At 40.7% G+C, this 19,123-nt stretch overlaps 1 protein-coding gene across 5 annotated transcripts; it reads right to left on the reverse strand.

Annotated features, from left to right (window-relative positions):
* Positions 1 to 8,998: 8,998 nt before the first annotated feature.
* LOC112258542 (coatomer subunit zeta-1) lies at positions 8,999 to 18,894 on the reverse strand. 5 transcript variants are annotated; one of them, XM_024432978.2, is made up of 10 exons: positions 18,740 to 18,894; positions 17,075 to 17,143; positions 16,841 to 16,925; positions 15,886 to 15,977; positions 13,783 to 13,838; positions 12,982 to 13,059; positions 12,627 to 12,678; positions 11,653 to 11,691; positions 10,797 to 10,829; positions 8,999 to 9,865 (listed from the first exon to the last, which is right to left on the reverse strand). In XM_024432978.2, the coding sequence occupies exons 1-10, from the start codon at positions 18,797 to 18,799 to the stop codon at positions 9,818 to 9,820; spliced, it is 612 nt and encodes a 203-aa protein (XP_024288746.1). In that variant the 5' UTR covers positions 18,800 to 18,894; the 3' UTR covers positions 8,999 to 9,817. The 5 variants fall into 5 exon arrangements, with proteins under 5 accessions (XP_024288746.1, XP_024288744.1, XP_024288749.1 ...); XM_024432976.2 differs by having other exon boundaries at positions 15,886 to 15,980; XM_024432981.2 differs by lacking the exon at positions 10,797 to 10,829.
* Between the last annotated feature and the right edge of the window lie 229 nt (positions 18,895 to 19,123).

A 19,123-nucleotide genomic window follows, 5' to 3' on the forward strand; every position in this document is an offset into this window, starting at 1 on the left:
ATTATGAATAAGCCTTTAAATATGTAAGTTTAATACAAATTACTAATTGATTAAGGGTTACATAGTTATAAACAAACAAATCATAGCGTACCAAATTAATATTTTGTCAAACATGTGCGTTAGAGTGTATGCATTGAAGAAATAAAAACTCCATTAATTGTCCCTCAATATTTTGCATGAAATGGACCTTGATGTGAACTATTTACATATAAACATTTGGTAGGCAAAACAATTACAATGTCCAGATTTGGGGAAATATAGGCCCTTTTACATTTCAATAGATTATCAAATGTAACTAATGCCGACATGTTTATTTTTCAAATAGCTTACCATATACATTACATAATTTGAATTAATTTGAAACGGAATTCAAAGTTTATGTGTAGGGTATAGCCCTAAAGCATGGTTATATGCATGGCTTATTGGGCGCTCTGGTTCTTTTAGTGACAGCATGTGGCGTTTTGGAGACCGAGTGGCCAGGTCCAATATTGGGGAAATAGCCTACAAGCTTCGGCCTTATATGGCATTGAGAATCCCATTTTCAAAACAAGGTAGTCTAGGTTAGTCTACTTTAGCCTTTAATTTCCAACATCAGGCTCGAATTTACTTTTGCTTGATTGACTTCCTGTTTATTATATTTTCTGTGAAACCTCTCAGCCCCGCCTGTCACCTCATATTTTCAGAAACCTGTCGCCTTGTTTACCTTTCAAGACGACAAATCGTTTTATTTTTTCTAATTCGGCTCCATTTTACGAAGATTGTGTGCGTCCGCGGTCTGAGATTGTGTGCGAGTTTATTTGTTTAAGAATGGGCCATCATTTATATCCCGCGCGCTCTGTTTGGGCAGATGGCTGGCTTTGGTGCGCCAAACAGGGCTGTTTATTTGAAATGGAGCATGTGGCACGCTAGGGTAAAAAAAAACGGCCCCAATGAGCATGTGGTCCTCCCGCCGCTGATTGAGAGACGAGAGTTTGGCAGCTTGGCTCGACTTTTGACAAGATGCAGGAGACAGGACTGGTGTTCTGTTGAAACAGACCCGACTGTTTCCACCGTGCAGGGCGCGCGGGGCACAGAGAATGACTGGCCTCGAATACTGGCTGTCCGTTATTCTTTATGGCGTCGTTCGCAACCCGGTGTGGATGTGATAATTAATTTTAAATGTCCAGCTGGAACTTCATATAAATCTAATTAAATTTCAATATGACATTAAATATGATATTTCACGGACTAAAGCATTTGGCAATGGAAAAATATTGGAGAGTAAAAAAATGTGCACATTTTAGGACATATTGTGCTTCCATAGTGCAGGTGAGAATATGAAATTAAACTTTCATATTCAACGAATTCAATCTTTGCAAGATAATTAGATTGGGAAGGGGGTTATTGATTGTTCAATTAAAACCAATGCACTCATTAAAACATAATAGATATAGGGACTACTATCAGTCAAATTATAGTTGCAAAAATGATTATGGTCTGTACTCTACAGACCGTCAGTAAGAGACCCACAGGGTGGAAGGGCTCACATTGAAGTGTACAACAATAAGGCAGAGGTATTTGACAGTTATAGCCTAGAAAATACAGTGTAGTTCATGAAAATGTTAAGCTCTTATTTCAATTGTAATTGCATAAGATGTTTTAATTATCATAGTCTAGTTTATCAGTAAAACACTTTCCATTTGTATTCTTTATTAACAAGACGTTAGACTACAGCTACAACTAATATGTAACCCCACAGTCTTATTTAAAGAAAACAAAAAATAGCACGTCTTTGACCACAGTTGTTGAGTGACAGTGTACCCCCTCTTCCACCCCACCCTTCGCTGTCTCCATCCAGCTCAGCCCACTTTTACACGTCACTGGAATATCCAATCAGCTGGAGACCAATTTGTCAATGTCAGGTCACACACCAATCAGCAAAAGATATGGTAATACATTCCAGCCAATAGAGTCAGCCTTTGCACATCATGGCTACATATATATATATATATATAGGAACTGGGCTGCATCTGTCACATAGACAGTTGGGAGCCAGCTGGATCATCTTATGGAACTAAATGAAACTGAGCAGAACAAACCTTGAGGCTGATGTTATAGGCGTATTGATAGAGACCAGGCATAACTAGATTACTTTTGTATTGGGATGTAGGCCTATTTTAGGGGAACAGAAAGGCAGAAAGAAAGGATATACACACCTATTTATGTGGGTGTCCTTTCTGAATTAGATTTTGTCAATACCGGCTACTTAGGTAGCCTACATGAAGAACTTTAAAAACGTTAGTAACACGTCAGTAACATTACACAACACAACAGACGGAAAATACATTGAGAGTGGACACGGGCAGGATTTACAGACTGACGTAACCACATTCAATGTCTGTCTGTAACATTGTCCAGTGTTGTCTTAGCTGAGTGCTCCCTAGATAATCCCATGACCCAGCTTTGGGAGAATCTGACCCAACGGCCCGACTGCGGTCCACGTATCTTAGGAATCCCAGCCCCAAATCCCCATTCCACTCCTGGACACCCCTCCAGAACCCCTGCCATTACCCAGAGCACCATGGCCCCATCATGGCCATGCACTGCCTCTGCCTGGCTTGTACAAATCACCCCCTGTCACTCTGTCAGATCTGTGTAACATAATTCACCCTATTTGACTTGGCTCTCTCACAAAAGGGTCTGAATGTGTGTTAAGTGTGCGCTTCCCACCTCTACGTCACACCTGCTTTGATGGAGGCCAGACCCTGGGGCCGCAGAGCCAGTGTGTGTGTGTGTGTGTGTGTGTGTGTGTGTGTGTGTGTGTGTGTGTGTGTGTCTATTGTCCATAGTCTCTCTCTCTCCCATCACTGCTTTCCTCTCTCACAACCCTCTCAATTTCACTCCCTGTGTATTTTCTCTCTTTCACTCATTCCATTTCTCTGTATTTTTCTTTCCCACTCAGTCTCTCTCTCATATTGTAGCCCATCCCTGTGTGAAACCCCCTTGTCAAACTCCCACTCCCACTTAGGCTTTGCCAGTGGGAGTCACTGGGATGGGGGCTAGGGAGGTTGTGTTGCCAGAGAGCCCTCCTCACTCTCCCCATCTTCCCCCCCAACTCATTCATCCTCTCAAGCTGCTTAAAGATCATACAACCTAAATAAGCTGTTGTCTTTTTTTTTAGGTATTTATGGCAAAGGGTGGCGTTGTGGGTTTGTGGTTCTCAAATAAAGTTGGCTGTGAAAGGCATTTGTATTATATATTTTTTTTAATCTCTCGCTCTCTCTATATATACACTCTCTCTATACATTTTTAAAATTATTTTACTTTTCTCTGATTAGCTCTGTGGCTGAAACCAATATGAATTCATAGTTTTACTTGGTAAGCATATATGCTAGGCCAAGGCCTATTGGTCTATCAAGCCATACAAAAAAACAATGAATATCTGATGTGTATTAAAGGGTCTGTTTTAATTTAATTATGGGGCTATTGCTAGCCTACCGTTGTTGTTATTTTATTCTTCCTCTCGGTGAAGTTGAACTATCGCTGACCTTTCAGCATTCTCTTCTGCCTCTGTCTGATATGAGAGGACGGAACCACGTGTTTGTGTGCGTTTTATTGCCCATACAGTTCAGAGAGTGGCGGGACGTGAACACATTTGAGAAAACGTCCGGAAAACAGATGTTAGTCGGCTTTAAAAAAAATGATCTCATAAAAAGGCCAGCTGGGTTGCTTTTGAGTCCGCTGTGACAGATGGAGATGTATCTGATATCTATTAACACTCACGCCTCGCTTCTAAAAGGCCATAATGGATGTTGCGAGTTTCCTGAGGATGTGGCACACGTGCGTCGCATGCTCAGAGTCGACTGGTGCGTTGATGACGATAGCTTGTGCTGAGTGCAGCGAAGGACAAGTGAGATAGAGGATGTCATGACTGACCCATTCGCTATGGAAATGTATCATCCCATGTAATTAACCAATTAATGGCATGTAATGCCACAGACTGGAATATATTCCGGAATTCATCTGACAACATTGAGGAGTTTACCACATCAGTCTCCGGCTCCATTAGTGCATCGACAACGTGACCATACAAAAATATCCCAACCAGAAGCTATGGATTACAGGCAACAGCCACACTGAGTTAAAGGATAGAGGTGCCGCTTTCTAGGAGTGGGACACTGATCCGGACGCTTATAAGAAATCCATCTCCGACCTCCGGCGATCGATCAAACAGGCAAAGCGTCAATACAAGGTTAAGATCGAAACTCTACTATGCCTGCACTGATGCTCAACGAATGTGGTAGGGCTTGCAAACTATCATGGACTACAAAGGGATACCCAGCCGCAAGCTTCCTAGCAAGGCTGCAGGGCTAGACAGAATACCAGGATGTGTACTTTGAGCATGCGCTGACCAGCTGGCAAGTGTCTTCAATGACATTTTCAATCTATCCCTGACCTGGTCTGTAATATCAACTTGTTTCAAGCAGACCACCATAGTCCCCGTGCCCAAGAATGCCAAGCTAACCTGCCTAAATAACTCCGGCCCAGTAGCACTCACATCTATAGCCATGAAATTCTTTGAAGGCTAGTCATGGCTCACATCATCCTGGACCCACTCCAATTCGCATACCACCCCCACAAGTGACCAGCCTTTCAAAGAAATGTCATGGCTATGAATGTGAGTGCTACGGGATGATAGTCTTTTAGGCAGGTTAGTCCCCTCAAAGCTCATCACCAAGCTCAGGACTCTGGGACTGAACACCTCCCGCTTACAACAGGATGGTGAACTTCCTGACGGGTCGCCCCCAAGTGGTGAGGGTAGGCAACAACACATCCGCCACGCTGACCATCAACACGAGGCCCCTCAGGGGTGAGCGCTGCTTAGTACCCTCCTGTACTACCTGTTCAGCCATGACTCCATGGCCGAGCACGACTCCAACACCATCATCAAGTTTGCTGACGACGTGGCTGTGGTAGGACTGATCACCGACGACGATGAGGCAGAGCTTCAAGTTCCTTGGTGTCCACATCACTAAGGAGTTAATATGCTCCACAACACACAAACACAGTTGTGAAGAGGGCACGACAGCGCCTCTTCCCCCTCTGAAAAGATTCGGCATGGGCCCTCAGATCCTCAAAAAGCTCTACAGCTGCACCATTGAGAGAGTTTTGACTGGCTGCATAATCGATTGGTACGGCAACTGCTTGGCACCCGACCGCAAGGCGCTTATACAAAGGATGGTGAGTTCGGATCAGTACATCACTGTGGCCGAGCTCCCTGCCATCCAGGACCTCTATACCAGGTGGTGTCAAAGACTCCATCCACCCAAGCCATAGACGGTTCTCTCTGCTACCGCATATCAAGTGGTACCAGTGCACCAAGTCTGGAACCAACAGGACCCTGAGCAGCTTTTACCGTCAAGCCTTAATAAGACATCTAAACAAAATCCTAAATATCTAACGAAATGACTACCTGCATTGTCCCTTTTTTGCACACTCCCTTGCACTGACTCCATGCACACACACGGGACTCTACCCAAATACTCACAAATACTTAAACTGACACCCCAACACACACATAACATGCTCACACATGCATACTGATGACACACACATGCTGCTGCTATTTATTATCTATCCTGTTGCCTAGTCACTTTACTCCTATCTATACATACATACATACAGTGGCAAGAAAAAGTATGTGAACCCTTAGGAATTACCTGGAATTCTGCACAGATTGGTCATAAAATGTGATCTGATCTAAGTCACAACAAAAGACAAACACAGTCTGCTTAAACTAATAACACACAAACCATTTTATGTTTTCTTGTCTTTATTGAACACACCGTGTAAACATTCACGGTGCATGGTGGGAAAAGTATGTGAACCCTTGGATTTAATAACTGGTTGACCCTCCTTTGGCAGGAATAACCTCCACCAAATGTTTTCTGTAGTTGCAGATCAGACCTGCACAACGGTCAGGAGGAATTTTGGACCGTTCCTCTTTATAAACAGTTTCAGTTCAGCAATATTCTTGAGATGTCTGTTGTGATCTGGTATCTTGAGGTCATGCCAGAGCATCTCAATCGAGGTGAGGTCAGGACTCTGACTGGGCCACTCCAGAAGGCGTATTTTCTTCTGTTGAAGCCATTCTTTTGTTGATTTACTTCTGTGTTTTGGGTCGCTCTCCTGTTGCATCACCAAACTTCTGTTGAGCTTAAATTGGCAGGCCGATAGCCTTACATTCTCCTGCAAAATGTCTTGATAAACTTAGGAATTCATTTTTACATTGATGATAGCAAGCTGTCCAAGCCCTGAGGCAGCAAAGCAGCCCCAAACCATGATGCTCCCTCCACCATACTTTTCAGTTGGGATGTGGTTTTGATGTTGGTGTGCTGGGCCTTTTTTTCTCCACACATAGTGTTGTGTGTTCCTCCCAAACAGCACAACCTTATTTTAATCTGTCCACATAATATTTTGCTACTGGAACATCCAGGTGCTCTTTTGCGAACTTCAGACATGCAGCAATGTTTTTTTGGACAGCAATGGCTTCTTCTGTGGTGTCCTCCCATGAACACGATTGTTTAGTGTGTTACGTATCATAGACTCATCAACAGAGATGTTAGCATGTTCCAGAGATTTCTGTAAGTCTTTAGCTGACACTCTAGGATTCTTCTTAACCTCATTGAGCATTCTGCGCTGTGCTCTTGCAGACATCTTTGCAGAACAGCCAGAGAGTAGCAACAGTGCTGAACTTTCTCCATTTATAGACAGTTTGTCTTACTGTGGACTGATGAACATGAAGGCTTTTATAGATACTTTTGTTACCCTTTCCAGCTTTATGCAAGTCAACAATTCTTAATCTTAGTTCTTCCGAGATCTCTTTTGTTCGAGGCATGGTTCACATCAGGCAATGCTTCCTGTGAATAGCAAACTCACATTTTGTGAGTGTTTATTGTAGGGCAGGGAAGCTCTAACCAATATATCCAACTGATTGGACTCCAGGTTAGCTGACTCCAATGAGCTTTTAGCCTAGGGGTTAGCATACTTTCTCCAACCTACATTGTAAATGATTAAATTATGTATTCAATAGACAAGAAAAAGACCATAATATGTGTGTTATTAGTTTAAGCACACTACGTTTGTCTATGGTTGTGACTTAGATGAAGATAAGATCACATTTTATGACCAATTTATGCAGAAATCCAGGTCATTTCAAGGGGTTCGCATACTTTTTCTTGCCACTGTAGCTACTTCCATTACCTCGTACCCCTGCACATCAGCTCAGTACTGGTGCTCCCTGTATATAGCCATTTGATTTTTACTCTTTATTGGCATTTGTTATTCCCTGTGTCACTATTTCTATTGTATCTTTAAATAGTTTTGAAAAAGAACCTGTAGGTAAAGCATTTCACTGTTAGTCTACATCTGCTGTTTATGAAGCATGTGACAAATAATATTTGATTTGAAAAAAAAAAAGCTTTGGCTATGGTACAGAGGATATGTGAACAATGCTATAAAAAAATTATGTTTTCAATCTCTGTAGATAAATACAGACTAGAATAGGCCTATTATTGAATTATAAAAGGCTCGGAAATAACCTAGGCCTATATGGTTTTTCAATTATTATTAGCCTATGGTTCTGGAAATTGCAATAAGCCTAATGGTAATGGAAAAAAAACACGATAGGCTATAAGCATAGGCCTACCTTACAAGGCACTAGTTCTAGGCAATCCATGATGAGATGGAAATATTCCCAGCTATTTGATTGGGCTTGGTTGTGAGATTGATTGTCATGGTAGTTTGTCAATTCCGATACTATGTCAACGATAACCCTATCAGTGACTTTTCATTGGGGAGAGGAAATTACTCCACATGAGATGCTGCAAGGCGGTGAAAGGCCACTAGATGGCAGCAATGGCATAGTTGGGGAAACGAATCCTTGGTGGGCACAGTGTACGCAGTTTTAATCAAGTCGATTATAATTATGAGCAGGCAGTTTCATGCGTTCAATAAAAAGATTAATTCGTTTTTGTTGCCGTTAAAACTAATGAATGGACCGCTATCACCTAACACAATGTATAGCTTACATACCCTGTGTAGTGAACATGTTGCCTTTGTCTTCCCTCTTACACATTTATTTCCATATAGGCACATTTAAAAACGCCAGATTGAGAAGCGTTGTGTGGCGTGTGTAGCCTATAATAAAATGTTTTATTTATAATGCAATTATAATGCAATTCAAACGAAAATAGGCTAAACACGAATGGCAGTAAAATTGCATAGAACATCGTAAACTAAAGATTTAGACAGTTAAGATTTTTAGAGGTGTAGGCTAAATAAAGAATTTCATCCGTTTCCGTTTCTTCCATCCTTATATGAAAGTAGCAGGTGATCCTTGTACATTTGAACAATTGTTTATTTTAAGAGACCTACATGCCCTCTTGCCATCAAATTCGTTCAACATTATCATTTCAAAATCGAAATAATTCTTAAACCTATGATGTTTTCCATTGATATAATATCGTACCAGTTCTACCAATTCCTAAATCTAAAGCATCGCAATGTAATCTAAAATAGGCCTACAAGCAACTTTTGTAATGCTATTCAATTTCTTTACATATACTATAACATTTACCACAGACACATCTTCATTGTCCATGCTTAATTTCACCTAATTATGGCCTATATTGAACAATTAAAACGATATTTAGCAGACTGATATGGAATATAGAAAGCTCCACCCTGCAGCAGACACGTCCAATCACATTTTGAGATTTAACAACTGAAACGCTTCATTGGCTCTTGCTATGAAGGCGGGGGATGTTGACGTAAGACCCTGACGTCCAATCAAAACAGACACCACACCCCATGTCTCATGACTATTCACAACTGAGATTACCATTGAAAATATTCATTTCAAAAGACACTGTGGGCTACAGCCTTCACTGCTCACAGGAACCCTTTTCGAAGAAACAAGAAAACAGTGTCAAATTAGGTATGATAAATGGAACAAGAGCCATTTTGACAACACAAAATATACATTTTAATTAGCTTGACAACAGGCAGACTACATTTGAAAAAAAGAAGTTGTCAATAGAAATCAACAAAGCGAAAAATTATTAGCCTCTTCTTCGTTGGCGTTAAAAATGGAAATATTAAAAGTGTATTTGTCCATCATAGACTAGTAACAAAATAGGTTATTCTTATAGTCCTAATGGTGTTCTCAGTGCTTTAGAAATAACAGGCCTACCCACCTACGCCAACTTCGTTTTAGTATGAACACAAAATAATTCAAAAACATAAATTAACATGGGGTAACCTGACTTTCAACTCGATACAGGACTACTGTAACACTACACAGGCTATTGCCTTTTTCTGTTAAACTTACAAAGCTTTAAAAGTGTAGTATAACATAACTTCATATTTCAAGTTCTCTGTAACATAACTTCATAATTATTGAAGCCCAAGCAAGTTTCCCTAGTTGTGTAGGCCTGCACACATTACAACAAAATGCAGTTGATTTCTTGGTTTGGTTAAAACATTTCTTTACAGAGTATTTTGGTGGGTTAAGGGAAATTAACAAAATCAAATGCTATAATCTAGCATAATATCTTGCAATTTATTGCAAATCAAATAAATTAAATAGATTATTTCCAAAATAATACATACAAAATGTCAGCTTGCCTTCATATGAAAAATGCCCATACTTGCCACTAGTTACCATAAATATAGCCTATTTAAGCATAAAACGCTAAATACACCTTTAATATTTACACATACATTCCTACTGTCCATTCCACTGTAAGACATTTGACCTTTGGACAGGCGGTGTAGATCATTTGAGTATTGACCACTTTATTTGTTCTTTGGCAGACTGCATTATCTGGAAAGAAAACCCCCAGAAAGAACACTTTCAGATTCAGTGTGGAAAAACAACATTATCACAGATCATACAGTAAGTAGCCTATTATAGTATGCAGTGTGTTATATTTATTGTTCATTGTGACACTTCAACCAGTAGGTGTCACTGTTGTATTAATGTGAATTTGAATGGAACTGCTCACGCTTTCATTATTTACATGAAATATGAGCTCCTTAAACTTGCAAGTGTAACATCAAACGTTGTAAGTGTATTTTGTGTAGTAGACACAAAAAAGTGACAGTCAGCTTCTCTGAGCAGACAAATTAATTTTCATCTTGCTTAGAAACAATTTAATTCTATTCAACATCGGCAATGACATGATGCAAGTGTGACTCAGTGATTTATAAAATGTCACTCTTCCTGCTAAAACGAAATTCCACAAGAGAAACAAACTGCATTTTTTGGGCTGTTGAAACAGAGATGCATAGCATAAAACTACACACCAGGGGGCGCAAGGAACCCAGCTAAAATTATGAACTTGTGACTAGCGTTTACTGTCTACCTCTAGTCGTTTACGGTTTCGTTTAATGTTAGTGTTTATTGTTTTAGGTTTATTGTCAAGGTCTAGTGTTTTTATATAGGCAACATGACAATTCCATTTCTATTAGAGGATCGAAAGGTATTGTCATTGACGTTTGGTTCCAACAAGGGAGAGAAACTACCACAAGACAAATAGTTAATAGCTTTGGATATGAACCCTTCCTTGCAAGCAGGGTCTGACTCAGGAGTACAGGGCAGTCTGAAAGTCACACAGAGAGATGACCAGTATAGAACAGTCATGATGTGTCCATTCTATAAACTTCATATCTATCTGCAACATTCTGGTCTTCTGAACACACCCCAAGAGACTCAAAATGTCCCATTTTGGAGGGTGAGGAGTGAGAGGACTTACATTGGAGGTCATAGCCAATTTGTCCGTAATGTGCTGTGAGGGTTAAAGTAGAGGGTTAGGAGAAGAAGGAAAGAGGAAGTAACAGGCAGAACATTGCATGAAGGTAAGAGCAATTCAGCAGCCATGTTGATCATGCAATGTGGCCCATTCCATAATTTACTATGCAGGTGTGAGCATGGCATCAAATCCAGATGCAGGTTGGTTCATGCTGGCAAAATGATATTGAAAGCATTCTGTATGAATGCAGTGTGTTTGGCACTCAAAGAATACACGATTCAAATGGATAAATCTATGTTTGAATGCAGTGACTTTAGTCAAATGGAAACCCTATTGTAGTATGATGGCATGTAACTGGACCCTATCTTTTAAATCAACCTTCAAACAATCAGGTACTATGAGTAGTAATATGATTGTTTTCAAATTGAACAATACTGGGAGACAATTATCCATATATTGTGTACTGTGGCTTTATTCTAGAGAACATTTAGTATAGAAATGATGAAAATGGGTAACTGGAAAGACACAAATCAGGGCTGGGGTCAAATCCATTTAAAATCCAGTCCATTCAGGAAGTACACCAAATTCCAATTCCAAAGCATTGAAGATAATTAGAATTTTGGTCTACTTCCCGAATTGACAAAAATTCAAAATGGAACTGACCCCAACCCTGATAAGAATCATGTTATAGTTTATATGCAATTAATATACTGTACATGACAGTATAATAGAAGGTTATGTCATCAGGTGTGAGCTGAAATTAATGGCTAAAGCTGTATCAATGGAAAAGATAATCATAGTCTATACATGCAGTGACATTGCTTTGTGTGTGTGTGTGTGTGTGTGCGTATGACCTCACCTGAGCCACGCTCTGCTCTGACAGTGGGTTCTCATCCGCCTGGAATAGATACAGTAAAAGAGGGGACATGACGTCATAGCAATCACACACCATTAGGGGCTGTGTGTGTGTAAAGAGTCAAACACATAAAGCAAGCAACAACTAAGATAACATAATACCCTTATAACAATCATGTGATGCCTTGCATTGCTAATGTAAATGCACTCTGACACTGGTGAATATGTCAATGACCACCGCAATCCAATCAAAATGGCTGCCTCACACAAGGCATGCATTGTGCAAGGGAGTACTACAAAGGGCCCCGCTGCTCTTAAAGTGTACCAACACCTATGGTAGTTCCTGGAACCCCATACGGACTCCTTGAAACACTCTGGGTAACCTCAGTCTAACCACTGACAAACCCAAGCAAGACAGACTTAGTGGACAGTTGTTCCAACATTGTGAACCTAAAGTGGCATGCTCTCTCACCATGCAGTTACCTGCACTGGATCTCCCTCAAACCCCCCCCCCTCCCTCCCTCACTCGCCCTCTCTGGTTGTTGGGGCAGTCTGTTGCTATGCACACTGGCTTCTGTCCGTCTGTCCATCAATGTTACCAACGATGTAATCAAAGAGGTCGAAGCCGTAGGCTTGCTCTGAACCATCCAGCTGACAGTGTGAGGAGATGGGTGGGGTCGGGGGAGAGAGAGGACACATGTAAGAGGAAGATGAGATGGACTTGGGTGTTGAGGGGATGGTGGGGAGGGGGGCTGAAGACTGGCATTTGGTGTTGTGACATCAAATAAGTTAATTCATTTTCCTCAAACATACAGGTTATCAGATTCCACAACAATCCCACTAAACACAATCCCTACCTCAGTCGGTCCGAAAATATCATAATTTCCTATAGTCATCTGTGTCTTCGAGTATTGTACTCATATCAGAATCTGTATTCATCCATACAGTAGACACAGTCCGTGATTGTAGGTGTCTTACCCTGTAATTGACCTTCTGGATGACCTGTTGAGGGTCGCTTTCCAAGATCACCCTGGTAACACAATGCTAGGGTCAGTAACTCAGAGAACACAAGATATTGTACCAGTAACTCCCAAACCCCAACTCCATCCCATGAATGATACCTCAAATCAAAGTTTATTGGTCGTGTACACAGTTTAACAGATGTTATAGCGGGTGCAGTTTAATTATTATGTTAACTCCTAACAAGGCAGTAAAATGTCAAACAAGGACACATATAATCCAACATTTTTTCAAAACAAGAAATGTGGGAAAGAATCCAATTATCAACACAAATAGCAATGTAACATTAATCCAAATGCAATCTATACGTTACCCCCCGTCGATAATTTCATCCACTACTAAGAAGACTCCGTCCATGTTGTCCAATAGACACCTTCTCTCCACATTTTTCCTGGAAGTAAGAAAACTTGATTGACTTACTTGAATTGTAGTTAGTACGTGGAGCCCAATCTGTGATTGGGTCTCATATTATTGCCTTGTGACCAGAAATGTAGGGGACACTACTGCTCATGTCACCTTAGGCTATTCTGTACATTTCAAACACCGACTTAAATTAACTTCCTGTAGTACCAGTTGTCAACGTTTGAAATGATACTTAACAGTTGGCATTTTGTTTTTGTTAAATAGGAGAAAAACTGCATGAAATGAGTAGAGAGCAAACAGATGAATTGACTCTCTCCCTCCCTGCATTGCTACTGCATTGGTTTCTATGGTAACGGCTCCAGCCCCTGTCAAGCTTTTCCACTACACAGAGAGCTCTGGGTGTGTCACTGTCATCCGATCATAATTTAACCCAAAATAAACAATCACTAACTTACTGCGGGCATCAACTGTTTCGGTTCCCCATATTTTGAACGCATGAAGGAAACAATTACAGAGTTACTCAAATCAGAAATGAACTTTTCTCATTTTGTTGACCTGTCCCCATATATTTACAAGAGTGATGTTTTCACTAATTATTTACCAAAAAAAAAATGGAATAATCGTTTCTTGCGTGGCTGTTGACTTTGTTACGTTTTTCTCCTCGATGTTACTACAATCGTTAGCCTCTAACGACCTCCTCACTTTTAAAATGTGAGGTTACTTCAACATAGGACAACACTTGTACGCTTACCTTAGGATTTGACCGAGGGACTCAAACAGACAGTTCAGTACAGCCATGAGCATGAGCTATAGGAAGAGAGAGAGAGAGCAGTGGAGGATGAAAGGAAAACAAGAGAATTGAGAGGTATAGATGGAAGCCAGGAGAAATAAACATAGAAAGGGTGTGGGAAAGAGAGAGCAAAAAGTCAGGTGTGGTTGAATCACTCTGCTTGTTGTATATAAATGCTGAGATGCCATACAGGGGCTGGTATTTCACTAGCAATGTACACAGCAACAAGAAGTGCTAAAGAAAATGAAATTATCAGCCACTTATTCTCATGGGCATTTTCTATATATAGGGTCTCCATTGATGACGTCATGCAGACAAATGACCTGTGGCATGTATTCATGGATGCCAATGGCAGTCAGGCTTCCCCAAAAATGTACCAATATATACAGTATATATTTTTTAAATCTTTTGTCTCTCCGAGTTTAATCATTTTCATTCAATTTCCAAAAGAGGCTGAATGCATCTCACCGGAGAAAGCATCCGAGCGAGCCAAACAGCAGCCCTCTGTCTCTACGTATCGGCCATCTATCTGATGCCATCTGGTCCAAACTAGTATGACATTGTTGCCACCTGTAGCATTGAATCCAAGGGAAGTCAGTGAGCATTTGATTTAAACTTTTTTTTTTTTTTTAATTTATTGCCAATCAACATTGAGCTAAACTGAGCTCAACTGTGAATAGTCCTGGCGCACCAACAAAAAAAAACAAAAAAAAAGGGAAGCCAGTCTGGATTTTGGCATCACTCCAATCAAATCACATTGTGAATATACGTCATTGACAGAAACATCTCATTGTATTGTTGTCCTCCGGTGCCTAGCTAGCAAGTTCAAATTGGCACTTTCCTAAATTAGCCATGGATGGAGATAGGGATTTGGACTTGTGGTTGTAATGAATCATCTGTACTGGACAATGATTACAATGGCGATTCTGATCCAACCATTAATTAATACATTGTGCCCCTGGCCTGAGAGGATGGAAGTTCAATATGTAGCTAGGTGTAGTAGGCTAATGTTAACTAGCTAACGTTGCCTATGAAAGGAAGTTAGGCTAGCTAGCAAGCATTTTTGCCAGGTAGTCTAGGACAACAAAAAATAAGTGCGTACTGTATAACAGAGTGATAGACCGTTTTGTCAACATGAAAGAGAGGAGGATGGCATTGTCGTTTCTCTACAAGTAGGGTGAGTCAACATGTTTTCCTACTCGCACGAATGCGCACTCACACAGAAATCCGAACCATGGACAGCCACATCATATATAGCTTACGTTGATTGGACTAAATTGTTTTTGGTATCTTTTAGTTGTCACTGTATTAGACTAATCAGGGGTGACTTGATGTTGAAGTTGAAATGGTGCTGGAGTAGTGGAGGCAGCGCTTTGTGGATTTCACCAGACAGAGGTTGCTCTCCGGTTGTGTGATAAAACAAAGGTGTGGTTGAATGTATTCTACCACTGAGTCTTTTATTGTCTCGGCTTTCAGGCACACCTAATAATATATATATACACACATTTTTATTTTACCTTTATTTAATTAGGCAAGTCAGTTAAGAACACATTTTTATTTTCAATGACGGCCTAGGAACAGTAGGTTAACTGCCTTGTTCAGGGGCAGACCGACATATTTGTACCTTGTCAGCTCAGGGATTCTATCTTGCAACCTTTCGGTTACTAGTCCTACGCTCTAACCACTAGACTACACTGCCACCCCACACACACATATATATATATATATATATATATATCACGGACGCAAGACATAATAATTAGCAGGTTAAAGATGAAACAACGCAATTATCACAACACAGGTTGTAATAGGGGGAAGCCATTTTTACCCATGCACCACTACTGAAAATGACATGTTGCTTTCTGAGATCCGAATTCTAAATTGATTATGCGAGGGCTTAACGCAGACTTTGTGTGAATTATGCATTGATGTCAATGCAAGATTAGTGCAAAAAACTTGAGTTGCATGCGGACTGCGGATCTCAAGTCAGGATCCGGGCCATAACGCAGTCTGAAGCACCAGTCTAGCCTTGTACTCCTTCTGCATCTGAAGCACATTACCTACCTCATTCTCCTGTGAACTGCCCACCACGTAGAAGAACAGGTCAATGCTGCACTTATACACGATCGTCATCCCCTCCACAAAGGCAATCTCATCTGCTTAGAGAGAATGAAAGAGCGAGAGAGATAGAGAGCGAGAGAGAGCGAGACGCTGAGATTTCAAGCCATCAAGTGACCTTTATTGCAACGTTAAAGCACATCCACACCTTATTCACATATACAGACATACCCAAGTGAGAGGTTTCATGGAGGTCGCCAATAATGGAGGCTTCCAATTTAAACGAGTGTTGTCACATAAAATGCTAATCTCCTATGTGTGTGGGGAAGAAGGGATGGAGAGGAAGGAGGGATATCGAGATAGAGAGTGGGTATCCTCCTTAGGGGCAGGTGGACCCGGGGTGTCAGATGACTGCTGTGAATTTCATTGGAACAAAAGAGTGTGAGAGCTGTCTGTCGCTGAACTGGTTCCCTCCCCTTTTGTTCACTGTAACGTGAGCTTGGGAGGACTGAAGAACCCAGAGGAACCAATACTGTTTCTCAACTTTTAGACAAACTAACCAATGAGGGTTGAGCCACAGGCTAATACTACACAGCTAACACTGCCTCATGGTTTTCTATGGTGGAGGATACACAGAAGGTGTGTGTACAACAGGTCGAGACCTAATAATGCTTTACACACAGTATCCTATTGACAAGAAGCCAAAGAAGACTGGTACACATATGCAATGATTTACATTATAATCTTGTTGATACTGATTTCACTGACAATGCACATCTTCTCAACTCTCACCACATTGCTAGAAGCTTAAAAAAAAAAATATATATATATATATATATATATTTTTTTTAAAAATCTTAGTGGTTCATTAAAACTATAAAATGGACCAGAATATCAGGCCTCAAGCTCAACTATCCACTCCAATAGTCTCCTGGGACATTTTTATGGGGTAAAAACTTACTGTCAGCTTTGTGTGTCTTGTTGAAAACGTTCTTTTCAAAGTTCTTCTGCTCCTTCATGGAGGGGTAGAGCTCTTTGTCGTAGTACTAAAACACAACAAAAGACAGAATTTTGAGTTATTAGTTATGATTAATACACCATCTACAACAAGTGCTCATTTGGGGCAGTACTCACAATGTCGACTCCACAACAACAACCAACGTGGGTCGTTATTGGACAACTGTTATTAGCATACCTTTGATAGAAGTCTATTGCCATCGTTATCCAAAATGAAGACCGCTTTCACTGTGTAAAGTGAGGGTTCCTGAAAGACAGTATGACCACATGTTGACCAGAATCAAGGACAATTTGCATTTCCATAGGACCTAGGCATACTGAACACATTCCTAACAGTTATTACTAGAGCACTGATGATGATTATGATGATGATGATGATATTGGTGATGATAATACAGTCAAGTTATTCAAAAGCATGAGGAATACGACAATATCAGGAAGAGATGCGAGTGTAGATGACGATGGTCCCAGAGCCTTCAGTTACTTCCATCCCACGGTGCCTTGGTTGAACCGGGCCAAAGTTCTGTTATGCACTGACTACCACAGACTCAGAGCCTAAGTGTATCACAGAACTTGGGCCAAGAACATCACATTCAGGACTTTAGAGTTGAACTGGGGAAAAGTCCAAACCAGTCATCCAGATGTCTATGGCAATTAGAAACAGTCAATAGTGGAACGAATTCCTTGAACAGTTCAATGAGGTGCAGGTGTCAGGTAACCAGTCCTATGGTCCTTTGTGCAACATTACTTTATGCATTAAGTACAGTGAATATCAATATCAAGAGTGCATAACTTATTGAAATCCACATCCAGACACTGTAGTGTGCAGCCATAATGACTGAGTACTAACAGAAAACACTGCAATTTACATAGAGCAATACATCAGTTAAAATGTTATCAGTAAAAAAAATATTTTAAAAAGTGTGTATATATACGAGAGAGAAAGAGATATCTTTTGAGGCTGGGGGTCAAGTGCTGTACAGCGGGTGTTAATAAACGAAAAGTAATTGCGGCCTTGTCCAGCGCTGCTTGTATTATTTAAAGTTTAAATTACAGTATAAAAAAAAGCAACAACTGTAAAGTCGAAACGTAAACCTTAATTTATCTTAGTACAATGATAATAGAGATAATAGAGTTTACCTCAAAAGTGTGAAATTATTCTATACATATTTTGTTGAAAACCCCACCTGTGGAATCAAGTTTTTGGTAAAAGCGTAAAATGCTGCGCAACGCACCTCCTCCGGTTGAAACCAAATATCGTAGACGTGGCACACAATATATTCAGTGTTCACCCTTCAATGCTTGGGCAGGGTGATGTCACAGTTATAGTAAAAGTATAACGGATAACCGACACCTCATGCCATTCATTTAAGTGTAAATCATAACAAATTGGGTTATAATATCAGATATGTGACATGGGGTAGCTTTTCAGACAGTATGCCCCTCTCTCTGGGATGATTTGGCAACTGTTCGAGTTTGTACAACAGCAATTGCCCATTGACGAGGAAAAAGTACAACACATGTTGCTGCTGGTTGTGGAATTTCAGTACGCTACACTCAAATAGCGCATAGCCTACATTCAGATAACGACAGTCGTGCAGAATACAGTACCTCCTAATGTCTGCTATCGCACCTGAAAAGATTAGATCCAGCCAGTCAGAGACCTCAAACAATCACGTCTTAGGCTGGCCATACTGTAAAATACTGAATACAACATCTTACGCAGCAAAGGGCTATAATGAATGCTATTCAAGCAATGGCCGACGAGGCCTAATCATGCGTTTGCAAGGTAATGCTCGTTTAGAAATATGTTTAAAGCGCCATATCCCTACCGATTGCTTACCAGAGACGCGATCTCCATAGTGGTTCTCTGGTGTTGACGTGGACAGGTTTGAGCTGTCATTCTAGTAGACCTCGCAAAATCCTCTGACTCATGGGTGGGCGGGCCTGGAGGAGGCTCCGCGAAACCAAGCCCTTCATTCGGCCATGTTGGCTCCCTCTAGTTCGTGAATGATGTTAGGTCCTTGTTCTCTAGGAACCACAATGGTGTCCGTTTCTTATAGCGGTGCTTTTACGCGTTACTCCAAAATTAACACCGATGAGGTTTTTGGTGACTTCACCTACTTCATATGGCCAAGCAGTGCATTATGGGACATTATGCATATAAATCCAATCAGTAGTATATTTAATTGCATGTGTTTAGTGCATGTCATACATGAATTACTCT

The sequence above is a fragment of the Oncorhynchus tshawytscha genome, linkage group LG09, assembly GCF_018296145.1.
Source record: "Oncorhynchus tshawytscha isolate Ot180627B linkage group LG09, Otsh_v2.0, whole genome shotgun sequence".
Lineage (NCBI taxonomy): Eukaryota > Metazoa > Chordata > Actinopteri > Salmoniformes > Salmonidae > Oncorhynchus > Oncorhynchus tshawytscha.

What these genes read in the sequence shown, in the direction of transcription:
- LOC112258542 (XM_024432976.2), bottom strand. Translation starts at nt 18,799, where the DNA reads ATGACAGCTCAAACCTGTCCACGTCAACACCAGAGAACCACTATGGAG. An exon ending in GATGAAATTATCGACGGGGG is followed by an intron (nt 12,679 to 12,981) that starts GTAACGTATAGA and finishes TTGTGTTACCAG; the next exon opens with GGTGATCTTGGAAAGCGACC. An exon ending in AATTGGCTATGACCTCCAAT is followed by an intron (nt 9,866 to 10,796) that starts GTAAGTCCTCTC and finishes TTTTCTTTCCAG; the next exon opens with ATAATGCAGTCTGCCAAAGA.